We start from the raw sequence: 12,426 nt of genomic DNA on the forward strand, positions 1-12,426 counted from the left end.
CACTGATAAATAATTACGAAAAATACCAAGAAAGAAGATTACCCCTGGCCTTTCATGGGCCACACCTGACACATGAATCTCTGTAACATCTGAATACACCATCACACAGAGAGCTGCTGAAATGGGCAAGTTACATTTTTCCAATACCTGATTACCATAAACTCCAAGAGCTGGTATGAAACAGCCATGCCACTGACTTAATCTATAGCTAAGAGTTAATCTTTGGATCGGAAAATAATTATTTCATTTTTTAAGCTTCAAAAAGCATATTTGATGATTTTTTTTTTCTTTTTTTTGAGATGGGCTATGGCTGTGTTGCCTGGATGGTGTCAGCCTACTTCACAGCAGCCCCAAACAATCCTCCTGCTTTATATAGCCTCTCGAGTAGCTGAGACTACAGGTTCCTGCCACTATACTTGGCTAGTTTTTCTATTTTTAGTAGAGACAGGGTCTTGCTCTTGCTCAGGCTGGTCTCGAACTCCTGAGCTCAAGGGATCCTCCCACCTTGGCTTCCCAGAGTGCTGGGATGACAGACGTGAACCGCTGTGCTTGACTTTATAAATTTATTTTTAAACTCTAGTGTTTTTTTCACTGATAAGCACATGTTCTCCTGTCAGATGTGATGCCCCAGGCTTCTACCTCTAATCCTCAGAAACTCCTCAGGAAGCGTCATTTCTAGGCCACACTGGGCTTGGCAGGGCAGACTCTGCCTGCACCTTTCCGAAAGCTCACTTCTCAGGACTGGGTCCTGAACGTGGGGCTGTATGGTCCAGTCTGGCTTTGCTTTAAGGGCTGTGTGTCTTAGTAAATAAGTTATTTTCAGTAAACTATCAGTAGTAACACATCACAGTGCTTATTTCTCAAAATGTAAAACTGAAATATTTTTTTAAAAGCACACAAAAAGAGGCGGTGCCTATGGGTCGATGAGTAGGGCAGCAGCCCCAAATACCGAGCATGGCGGGTTGGAACCCGGCTCGGCCAAACCACAACAAAAAAATAGCTGGGCACTGTGGCGGGCGCCTGTAGTCCCAGCTACTCAGGAGGCTGAGGCAGGAGAATCACCTAAGCCCAAGAGCCGGAGGTTGCTGTGAGCCATGATGCCACGGCACTCTACTGAGGGTGACAAAGTGAGACTCTGTCTTAAAAACACACACACACAACTACATCTCAGAGAGCAAGAATCCTTTGTTACCTTTTCTCTGATCTCCAAAGCTCGTTTACACAACGGCTCAGCTTCTTTGTACTTTCCTCTTTTACCATAAAGGACCGCAAGGTTGTTCAAAGTTGCTGCCACCTACCAACACATAGAGGACAACTGAGAATGGTAAAGAGTAACAAAAGAAAGCACATTTATACAGCACACGTTCACCTCCCTCACTCTGCAGAGTAAAGCACTCTGAACTAGGTAAAGAGTGTGACTTCAGTTAAGAGGGAAAAAGCAATTCACTATGCTACAGATCACACAAAGTCACACTACAGAACCCTAAAATTAAACAAATCAACATGACATGATCTTAATTTCTTCTTATTTTCCTGGAAGCCACAAAGCCACCAACACAGATTGGTATACAAATTTAAACAGACTGTAATAAGACAAAATAATTCTTCAGGAAAAAATTTCTGAAAGTACATGCAATTTGATTAAGGACCAAAAAATATAGTAGTCGATCCATTTGAGGTGATGTTTACCAACAAGGTAAGTACACTGGCGACGCTTAGCAGCAGAGCCGTCGACAGGAAGCTGCAGAGGGTGCGCAGTAAGGGAAGACCTACCTGCGCCAGGGAAAGGCAGCTCGTGAGCTTTCCCTGTTGAGTTTAATATTGCAATGAGTTGGATAAAATAAATAGATTGGGGAAAATAAGATATAAAAAGAATAAAAGAACCAGATGTACAAACCGCAGGATGATCTTTGCCCAAAGTCTTTTCGCGAATAGCCAAGGCATCATTCAGTAGATTAGCTGCATCTTTGTATTTATTTTGATCCCTAAATTAAAAAACACACATTAAGATATAAATTGATACATCTTCTTAAAATATAATTTTGAAACTACAGAAATAAAAGTTAAGTTTCTACTATTTTAAAAAAAAATGCGCAAGAGGAAAACATTGGAAGAAAATTCATCAACACATGTGCTGGGCTGGGTCAGGCTGCTCACACCTGGAACCCAGTACTGTGGGAGGCCCATGTGGGTGAACTGGCTGAACTCAGGAGCAAGAACAAGACCTCGTCTCTAAACATAGCCAGGCATTGTAGTGGGCGCCTGTAGTCCCAGCTACTTGGGAGGATAAGGCAAGAGGATCACCTGAGCCAAAGAGTTTGAGGTTGCTGTGAGCTGTGACACAACAACACTCAACCCAGGTCGACAAAGTGAGACTCTGTCTCAAAAAAAAAAAAAAAAAAATCAGGCGGCACCTATGGCTCAACGGAGTAGGGCACTGGCCTCGTATGCCGGAGGTGGCAGGTTCAAACCCAGGCCCAGCCAAAAAAAACATTTACTGGTAAAGTGAGTTCTGGAATCAGGCTCAATGAGCTTGGGAGCTTGTCCCTCCCACCAACACTGGACAATGCTGTTCCCTCACTGCAGCACTGTGCCAGCAGCCTGCAAAGCAACTAAAACAACGGGCAAAGCCCACACTTGGTGTCGGGGGAACTGACCCAGTGTCCAAGCCCCAGTCTCCCAGTGAAGGGCAGTATGGCTCTTAGGTCACGTAACCTCAGAAGTACTAGCCTTCCCCTCTGTGCAGCAAGCCTACAATTACCTAACTCACACTGTCACTGTAAGAATAAGGTAACAATACACTACATATACACTGAAAAAGCCTTTTTTTTTTTTTTGTGGTTTTTTGGCCGGGGCTGGGTTTGAACCCGCCACCTCCAGCATATGGGACCAGCACCCTACTCCTTGAGCCACAGGCGCCGCCCGAAAAAGCCTTTTTAAAAAAGTGAATAGCTCAGCACTTGTGGCTCAAGCAGCTAAGGCACCAGCCACATACACCTGAGCTGGCAGGTTCGAATCCAGCCCGGGCCCGCCAAACAACAATGATGGCTGCAACCACGAAATACCTGGGCATTGTGGCAGGTGCCTGTGGTCCCAGATACTTGGGAGGTGGAGGCAAGAGAATTGCTTGAGCCTAGGAGTTGGAGGTTGCTGTGAGCTGTGATGCTACAGAACTCTACCCAGGGCGACAGCCTGAGGCTCTGTCTCAAAAAAAAAGTGAACAAAAGTGAATACATTATAGTGTCTTAATTGGCTGCCACTATGAGTAAAGAAGAATAAAGGATTTTTTTTTTTTTTTTTTAGACAGTCTCACTTTGTCATCCTTGGTAGAGTGCCATGGTGTCACAGCTTACAGCAACCTCAAACTCTTGGGCTTAAGCAATTCTCTTGCCTCTTCAACCTCACAAGTAGCTGGGACTACAGGCTCCCACCACAATGCCCAGCTATTAAAGGATCTTTTTTGATAGCAGTAGAACAGCAACACCCTAGACCCTCTCGGTTTAAATGTGCCACTCACTACTGATGTGACTACCAACAATACTTCCTTTTGAGACTTGGTTCGTGTATTTCTCAACTGAGCAATGACAGCTTCCCAGCAAGCATTTGCCCTGCAGAACACGAGAAGGGTTCAATTCACGAGACTTCCAGAACCCTAGAGACACACTATTCTGGCCAAGTATACTGCTGGGTTTTTAGAGCCAATCATCCTATTACACACTGGAAGTTGCCTCAAACTTTGTGAAAGACAGCAAGTACTAACTAAAGTTTCAAAGACTGATAAATGCAATTAAAAAAAAAAAAAACCTACCTAAGAGTGTTGTGAGAACTAAATGAGACAAGGTGTCCTAAGCACTTGTGTAAACTACAACGTGTCATAAAATGTCTGGAACCGTTAATTATCAGCAGTTCTCTGGTGTGGCCTTAACCGACAGCAATCAACTTCAACTGGAACTTGCAAAAAAACCCAGACCTCCCCAAGACCTGCTCAGTCAGGAACTCTGGGAATGGGGCACAGAACACTGTGTTTTTACAAGCCCACCAGAAAATTCAAAGTCAAAATGAAAACAAAAATATAACATTATAAGCATTAAAATTCCTATAGAAAATGGGTATGGGCGGAGCCTGTGGATCAGCGGGTAGGGCGCCGGTCCCATATGCCAAGGGTGGTGGGTTCAAACCCAGCCCCGGCCAAACTGCAACAAAAAAATAGCCGGGCGTTGTGGTGGGCACCTGTAGTCCCAGATACTCAGGAGGCTGAGTCAAGAGAATCGCCTAAGCCCAGGAGTTGGAGGTTGCTGTGAGCTGTGTGATGCCTCAGCACTCTACCAAGGGCGATAAAGTGAGACTCTGTCTCTACAAAAAAAAAAAAAAAAAAAGAAAAATGGGTACAATAATAGAAAATTTATAGGATGCAAATTATTAATAACAAATAATCAGGCTTGGCGCCTGTAGCTCAATGGTTACGGCGCCAGCCACATACACTGGGGCTGGCGGGTTCAAACCCGGCACAGGCCAACTAAACAATGACAACAGTAACAAAAAAATAGCTGGGCGTTGTGGTGGGTGCCTGTAGTCCCAGCTACTTGGGAGGCTGAGACAAGAGAATCACTTAAGTCCAAGAGTTGGAAGTTGCTGTGAGCTATGATGCCACTGCACTCTACCCAAGGTGACAGCTTGAGACTCTGTCTCAAAAAAATAAAAAATAAAAAACAAAATCATATTCTGGGAGGCAGAGATGGGTGGATTGCTTGAGCTCAGGAATTCAAGACCAACCTGAAAGATTGAGACCCCTATCTCTACTAAAAATAGAAAAAGCTGGGCATGGTGGCTCATGCCTATAACCCCAGCACTATGGGAGGCCGAGGCAGGTGGATTGCCTGAGTTCACAGGTTGGAGACAAGCCTGAGCCGGAGGAAGACTTTGTCTCTAAAAATAGCTGGGTGTCATAGTGGGCGCCTGTAGTCCCAACTACCTGGGAGGCTGAGGCAAAAAAATTGCTTGAGCCCAAAAGTTTGCAAATGCTATGAGCTATGATGCCACAGCACTCTAACAAGGGTGACATTCTGTCTGAAAGAAAAAAAAAAAGAAAAGAAAAGGAAAACTGCCAAATGTGGTGGCAGGTGCCTGTAGTCCCAGCTACTCAGGAGGCTGAGGCAAGATGACTACTCAAACCCAAGAATTTGAGGTTGCTATGAGCTATAAAGATGCCACGACACTCTACCCAGGGCAATAGAGTAAAACTGTCTCAAACAAATAAATATGGAGGGTTCAAACCCAGCCCGGGGGCTTGGTGCTATGGCTCATGCCTGTAATCCTAGCTCTCTGGGAGGCCAAGTTGGGTAGACTGCCTGAGCTTAGGAGTTTGAGACTACCCTGAGCCAGAGCAAAACCACATCTCTAAAAATAGCCGGGCGCTGTGGCAGGTGCCTGTATTCCCAGCTACATGGGAGACTGAGGCAGGAGACTTGCTTGAGCCCAAGAGATTGAAGTCGCTGTGAGCGGTGACACCTCAGCACTCTACCAAGAGCAACGTAATGAAACTCTATCTCAAAAAAAAAGAAGAAGAAATGCAAATTAAAACACAATGCTGTCCAGGCATGGTGGCTCATGCCTATAATCCCAACACTTTGGGAGGCTAAGATAAGAGGACTGGTCGAGGCCAAGAGTTCATGACAGAAGGCTGAGGAGGGAGGATCACTTAAGTCCAGTAGTTGGAGATTACAGTGAGCTGTGACAATGCCACATCACTCCAGCCTGGGTGACACCCCATCCCTAAAAACAAAGCAAAGCAATGGTCCATGAATGCCCTACTCCTCCACTGATAAAGAGTGAGGGACCTCCTGGCTGGGAACAGTGCAGCAGGGAGGGGCTGGCACCACCTTTCTGAAAAATAGTTCGACACAGCTACCAAGAACTATAAATGTGGGCGGCGCCTGTGGCTCAGTAGGTAAGGCGCTGGCCCCATACACCGAACGGGGCGGGTTCAAACCCGGCCCCGGCTGAACTGCAACCAAAAAATAGCTGGGCGTTGTGGCAGGCGCCTGTAGTCCCAGCTACTCAGGAGGCTGAGGCAGGAGAATCGCTTCAGCCCAGGAGTTGGAGGTTGCTATGAGCTGTGTGATGCCACGGCACTCTACCCGAGTGCCATAAAGTGAGACTCTGTCTCTACAAAAAAAAAAAAAAAGGAACTATAAATGTTTACATTCTAACCAGCCTTAGGAATTCATCCTAAAAAAAAAAGAAATCGGGCGGCGCCTGTGGCTCAACGGGTAGGGCGCCGGTCCCATATGCCAGAGGTGGCGGGTTCAAGCCCAGCCCCGGCCAAAAAAAAAAAAAAAAAAGAAAAAAAAAGAAATCTAGGGCGGTGCCTGTGGCTCAGTGAGCAGGGCGCCGGCCCCATATACTGAGGGTGGTGGGTTCAAACCCAGCCCCGGCCAAACTGCAACCAAAAAAATAGCCGGGCGTTGTGGCGGGCGCCTGTAGTCCCAGCTACTCGGGAGGCTGAGGCAGGAGGTTGCTATGAGCTGTGTGATGCCACGGCACTGTACCCGAGTGCCATGAAGTGAGACTCTGTCTCTACAAAAAAAAAAAAAAAAAAAGAACTATAAATGTTTACATTCTAACCAGCCTTAGGAATTCATCCTAAAAAAAAAAGAAATCTAGGGCGGTGCCTGTGGCTCAGTGAGTAGGGCACCGGCCCCATATGCTGAGGGTGGCAGGTTCGAACCCAGCCCCAGCCAAACTGCAACAAAAAATAGTCGGGCGTTGTGGCGGGCGCTTGTAGTCCCAGCTGCTTGGGAGGCTGAGGCAAGAGAATCACGTAAGCCCAAGAGTTAGAGGTTGCTGTGAGCTGTGTGACGCCACGGCACTCTACCCGAGGGTGGTACAGTGAGACTCCATCTCTACAAAAAAAAAATAAAAATAAAAATAAAAAAAAAAGAAATCTAAAGTCTTGGACAAAATTTATAAAAATGTTCCTCAGTACAATATTAAGGGCCTAAAAAAAACCTTGAATATCCTTTAATACAAGAGTGATAATAATGAGCAGTGGTCCAGAGGGAGGATGGAACCCTGGACATGTGAGGAGGGTGGTCCAGAAGGAGGATGGACTCTGAACATGGACATGCGAGGAGGGTGGTCCAGAGGGAGGATGGACATGGACATACAAGGAGGGTCATCCAGATGTACTATTTGTAGCACTCAATTTTCTTCCAGACTTTTACTGACCTAGGTAAATTCTCATAATATAATGTCAGGGGAAATTATGGGACTGAAGCCAGGCCAGCAAATCCCCACCACCCATCACAGTGAGGTGTGACTGTGTATGCTGACATGTGACAACAAAACCCAATTATGGTCGGTGCCTGTGGCTCAGTGAGTAGGGTGCCGGCCCCATATACCAAGGGTGGTGGGTTTGAACCCAGTCCCACCAAACTGCAACAAAAAAATAGCCGGGTGTTGTGGTGGGCGCCTGTGGTCCCAGCTACTCGGGAGGCTGAGACAAGAGAATTGCCTGAGTCCAGGAGTTGGAGGTTACAGCACTCTACTGAGGGCAATAAAGTGAGACTCTGTCTCTAAAAAAAAAAAAAAAGAAAAAAACTCTTCTTAAAGACAAGCCTGAACACGTAGGCGTGAAAGTCAGTGTCCGAACCAGAGGGTGTAATGGCCTTTCTTACACTCTAGAATATACAAAAAAAAAAAGGAGATTCTGATGAAGAAGTTGTTCAAGACGGAGTGAGAGTATTCATTGAAAAGAAAGCACAGCTAACACTTCTAGGAACAGAAATGGACTATGTGGAAGACAAATTATCCAGTGAGTTTGTATTTAATAACCCAAACATCAAAAGAACTTGTGGCTGTGGGGAAAGCTTTAATATCTGAAACCTCAGGACTCCTTTGGCTATGAGCTCCAGCAACACTCATGGATGCGTTGGGGCTTACCGAAGAAATCATGCAACTATCACCTGCTTAATGTGTGGCTCCCTTGTAAGGAAAATAAAGTGATGCATTTTGAAAATGAAAAAAAACATCTAGTTTCAGCCAGCACCTTCATATGCTATTAACATGCACACAAACTATTTCTAGAGCTCCTTTAGTGTCATCTATTGAGACGCTACCTGCAAGTATCTGTGACTAAGAATTCCTACAGTAAAAATCTGAGAATGATCTTGATGTTCACCAACAGGAAAATGCCTAGGATAAGCACAAAACAGCATCCTATGCAGTTATGGAAAAGACCCGCTGCTAACAAGCAAGGGCTGCAGAGCACGAGCTCATTTTATAAGTGTCTTAATTTCAAGTTGTCAAGAAAGGCCCTGTGCCGCCCACCTTACCCTCCTGCTCCGTGGATTCCTTTGTGAGGGGTCCACTAGGCAGGATAATAAGGAGTTTTGACGTCAAAAAAAAAAAAAGAAGTGTCTTAAGAATGTCTCTGTTGTCTGTTTTTCTTTAAAAAACTGACTTTCAAAAATTCTCTGTAAAGAAATCATTAGGCCAGGCACAGTGGCTCACATCCATAATCCTAGCACTCAGGAAAAGTCAAGGCAAGAGGGTGGCTTCCACTCAGGGTAGGGAGACCCATCTCCACAAAAATTTTTTTTAATTAGCCAAGGATGATGGTGCACACCTGTAGTTCCAGCTACTGAGGAGGCTAAGGCAGGAAGATTGCTTGAGCCCTTAAGTTTGAGGATGCAGTGAGCTATGACACACCACTACACTCCAGCCTGGGTGAGTGACAAAAAAAAAAAGAAAGAAAAGAAAAAAAAACACCTCTCCATTCAGACAGCTGTATTCCTGCATTTCTCAGGCACCTCTTCTCCACCCCACCCCACCCTTACTCAGGTGCCATCTCCACACCCCCATGACCACACACAAACGCCAACAGGTGACTGTGCCTCCAAACCCCAGCCCCATTCTGTCTTAGGTCCCCAAAGTCCCTTCCCCACCCACACTCTCAGCAGAGATGAACAGTAAAGGGGCAAAGGTCAGGTGAAATCCTGACTTCCAGAAGGAGACAAAGTTAACCAGGCCCTTGGAAGGATACAGACAAATATCTTTTGTCAACATGGATATCCCTAGAAGGATACTGGTAAAGTGGGAAGGCTAGTCTAGACAAAAGCAGCCAGTGCAGCCAGGCACAGTGGCTCACGGCTGTAACCCCAGCACTCTGGGACGCCGGGACAGGTGCATCGCTTGAGCTCATAGGTTTGAGACCAGCCTGAGCCAGAGTGGGACCCCATCTCTAAAAATAGCCGAGCATTGTAGCAGGAGCCCATAGTCCCAGATACTTGGGAGGCTGAGGCAAGACACTCGCTTGAGCCCAAGAGCTGTGATGCCATGGCATTCTACCCAGGGTGACCAAGTGAGACTCTGTCTCAAAAAAAAAAAAAAAAGAAGCAGCAGCAGCAGCCCAGTGCACAGAGTTGTGAGGGTAAAAGTAAAAATAGCTTGGTCTGGCCAGAGTGCGTGTGGGCTATTACAGAAAGGCAGCATCTGCTCTGACTCGGTGACACCCTTGCCACACAGCTTGCTACATATTTTGAATTTAACCCAGGGCTATTTTAAAGAAAAGTAGATACGGTTAAAAAATAGTTTATACAAATTTATTAAAAATATATTTTTAAGGGGTAAGTTGGTTAAAAAAATTGTTGACAGGTAAAATCCAATAGATAAATGAAAATGACTAGCCTGTACACCAAGGCCAGGATGTTGAGCATGGTGGCCACGTCGGGGTGGTCGTGTCCTGAAGTCTTCTCCAGATCCTCCAATGCCTGCTTGCAGAGGGGCACCGCCACCTCGTAGCGGCCCTGGGAGGCGTACTGGATCACCAGGTTGTGGAGCGTGCGCAGCCGTGCGGGGATCTCGTAGCCGCCCTGCTGGGCAGCTGCAGCAGCGCTGCTGTGCTGCTGCTGGACTGCACAGAGAATCTCGTGTCAGAGGGCGAGTCAGTGCCCATCTTCACTAGCTTTAACCCTGATGCTATTTCAATCTTTTCCTAGTACTGCCTGGACAGGCAAGGTAACAGCAGTAACTTGTGAGGGATGGTACCACGCCCACTGAGGGCACCAGGAGACTTCTCTGGGCACCATGAAAGTAGCAGAATGAAGTGACTCTGCTTCTTTACTCGGAACCCACAGATCACCCCAGACTGTGCATGACACCCTGTACCTGAGAATCTGCTCTAACATATTCCCTACAAACAAAATCAGTTTTAAATTCTGTTGCAAAACACAAATCAATCCTGCTGTGCACATGCGTCTGTAAGGCGGGCTGCATGTCCTAAGGCCCCCACCAGTCCCCACCTCCCACACGTGTGGCCACATGCCCACATGGCTCATCACTCACTGCCTTGTCCTGGGTCATCTTCATCGTTGGGGAAAAGGTCATCCAGAGGCTCTTTGGTGGAATCCGTGTCCTTGTCCTCCTATAAAACAAACCCAGAACAGCCTTCATCTTACAAGTACTATACATCCTGTCCTGGAAATTTTTAATATCAAATTCATTTTAATTAAAAACCTTAGAAAAGATTATCAGTTTTTAGTATCAATGCAGGACCATCCACTATTTGGCTTATAAGGATTGATAAAAAGTCTGCTTGACATTAACACTTAAATGCAGGCCAGGGTTTGACAAAATAGGCCATGACCGCATGTCTCCGCCTTAGATTCTTTGCCTATAGTCTGAGGAAGGTCCAGGAGAGCAAGTAAACCCTGATTTGAAATAAAACCTATTTGGAAACCAAACATGTAGAAAAAGATTAAGATGGGCATCTCTGACCAGCACAGAAATGGACAGCTGGGTTCCCCACCTAGCACAACAGACTCCTGGGTAGGACCCCCAAGGGGACTGAGCCCAAGAGTTTGAGATTGCTGTGAGCTGTGATGTTACAGCACTCTACCGAGGATGACGTAGTGACACTGTCTGAAAAAAAAAAAGACAAAGTCTTGCTCTGTTGCCCTAGTTAGGGCACACTGACATCATCATAGCTCACAGCAAGCTCAAACTCCTGGTCTCAAGTGACCCTCCTGCCTCCACATCCTAGCTGGAACTATAGGGACTATAGCTGGGACCACCATAACCAGCTAATTTTTCTATTTTTTTTTTTTTTTTTTTTTGTAGAGACAGGGTCTCACTTTATGGCCCTCGGTAGAGTGCCGTGGCCTCACACAGCTCACAGCAACCTCCAACTCCTGGGCTTAAGTGATTCTCTTGCCTCAGCCTCCCGAGTAGCTGGGACTACAGGCGCCCGCCACAGCGCCCAGCTATTTTTTGGTTGCAGTTTGGCCGGGGTCGGGTTTGAACCCATCACCCGCGGTATATGGGGCCGGCGCCCTACCAACTGAGCCACAGGCGCTGCCCTAATTTTTCTATTTTTAGTAGAAATGGGGTCTCACTCTTGCTTAGGCTGGTCTTGAACCCGTAACCTCAAGCAATCTCCCAGCACGGCCTCCCAGAGTGCTAGGATTACACGTGTGAGCCACTGTGCCCATCCTCAAAACATCAAATTTTTAAAAGTCTGATCCTATGAAACCAACATTCCCCTTCCGGATGTTCTCCAGTGTTCCAGGCTCATCAGTGGCTGGTGTCAACACCTCCAAGCACTCTGATTCCCATAGCCGTCTACAGCAGCACATCTCTGAAGTCAAAACATCTAGTCCCCTAATCACAAGGAGACATGAGGGTGAAGTGCAGTGCACTTATTAAGAGGGTGCTACCAACTGAACTGTGTTCTTCCAAAACTCATGTTAAAGCCCTACGCCAAAATGCTGGTACTTGGAGATGGAACCTTTGGGAGATAATATGGGTCAGGTGAGGTCACAAGGGTGGGGTGCTCAGGATAAGATCAATGTCTTTATAGGCGACTTCAGAGAGCTTACTCCGGGCGGCGCCTGTGGCTCAAGGAGTAGGGCGCCGGTCCCATATGCCGGAGGTGGCGGGTTCAAACCCAGCCGCGGCCAAAAAAAAAAGACAGAGAGCTTACTCCCTCTCTGCTCTCTACCACCAGAGGACACAGAGAAGGTGTCCATCTGCAAGCCAAGAAGAGAGAGCCCTCACTACCTCCAGACCCTGCTAGCGCCCTAACCTTGGGCTTCCAGACTCCAAAACTAAGAAAACAAATGCCATTTAAGCCACCCAGCCTGTGGTGTTTTGTTAGGTCTGCCCAAGTAAGTGCAGGTTTGCTGGTGCTGTACACAGACTATTCTAATAGTCTCGAATGGGGGGCTGGACAAGAGACACAATGTGCAACTCTGCCACGCAATGACCATGTACGTGAACACGCATGGCACTATGTAAGCATTGAAAAACCCATTGGCTCTAAATTGAACATGGAATCCTGGATTGGATCTTGCCACGGGAAGGCGTGGACAGCCCAGCTGAGCCTGTGGTTAACGATAAAATGATGTTCGTGTCTTAGTTCTGACCAGC

General features: G+C 46.6%; 1 protein-coding gene across 19 annotated transcripts in view; it reads right to left on the minus strand.

Annotated features, from left to right (window-relative positions):
* KLC1 (kinesin light chain 1) overlaps positions 1-12,426 on the minus strand; it is a 66,303-nt gene that overhangs the window by 34,861 nt on the left and 19,016 nt on the right. For 14 of the 19 annotated variants that reach the window (XR_008380533.1, XR_008380537.1, XR_008380538.1 and 11 more), the window contains exons 4-8: positions 10,345-10,423; positions 9,688-9,913; positions 1,898-1,985; positions 1,774-1,806; positions 1,193-1,294 (exon numbers count right to left, since the gene is read on the minus strand). Coding sequence is in view for 13 of the 19 variants with exons in the window: in XM_053593043.1 (XP_053449018.1) it covers positions 1,193-1,294; positions 1,774-1,806; positions 1,898-1,985; positions 9,688-9,913; positions 10,345-10,423 (528 nt within the window). In the remaining 6 variants the exon portion in view is untranslated. The remainder of the gene's footprint in view (positions 1-1,192; positions 1,295-1,773; positions 1,807-1,897; positions 1,986-9,687; positions 9,914-10,344; positions 10,424-12,426) is intronic. The other 5 variants (XM_053593041.1, XM_053593040.1, XM_053593050.1 and 2 more) reach the window with 1 other exon arrangement.

Source organism: Nycticebus coucang, chromosome 6, assembly GCF_027406575.1.
Source record: "Nycticebus coucang isolate mNycCou1 chromosome 6, mNycCou1.pri, whole genome shotgun sequence".
Classification (NCBI taxonomy): Eukaryota; Metazoa; Chordata; class Mammalia; order Primates; family Lorisidae; genus Nycticebus; species Nycticebus coucang.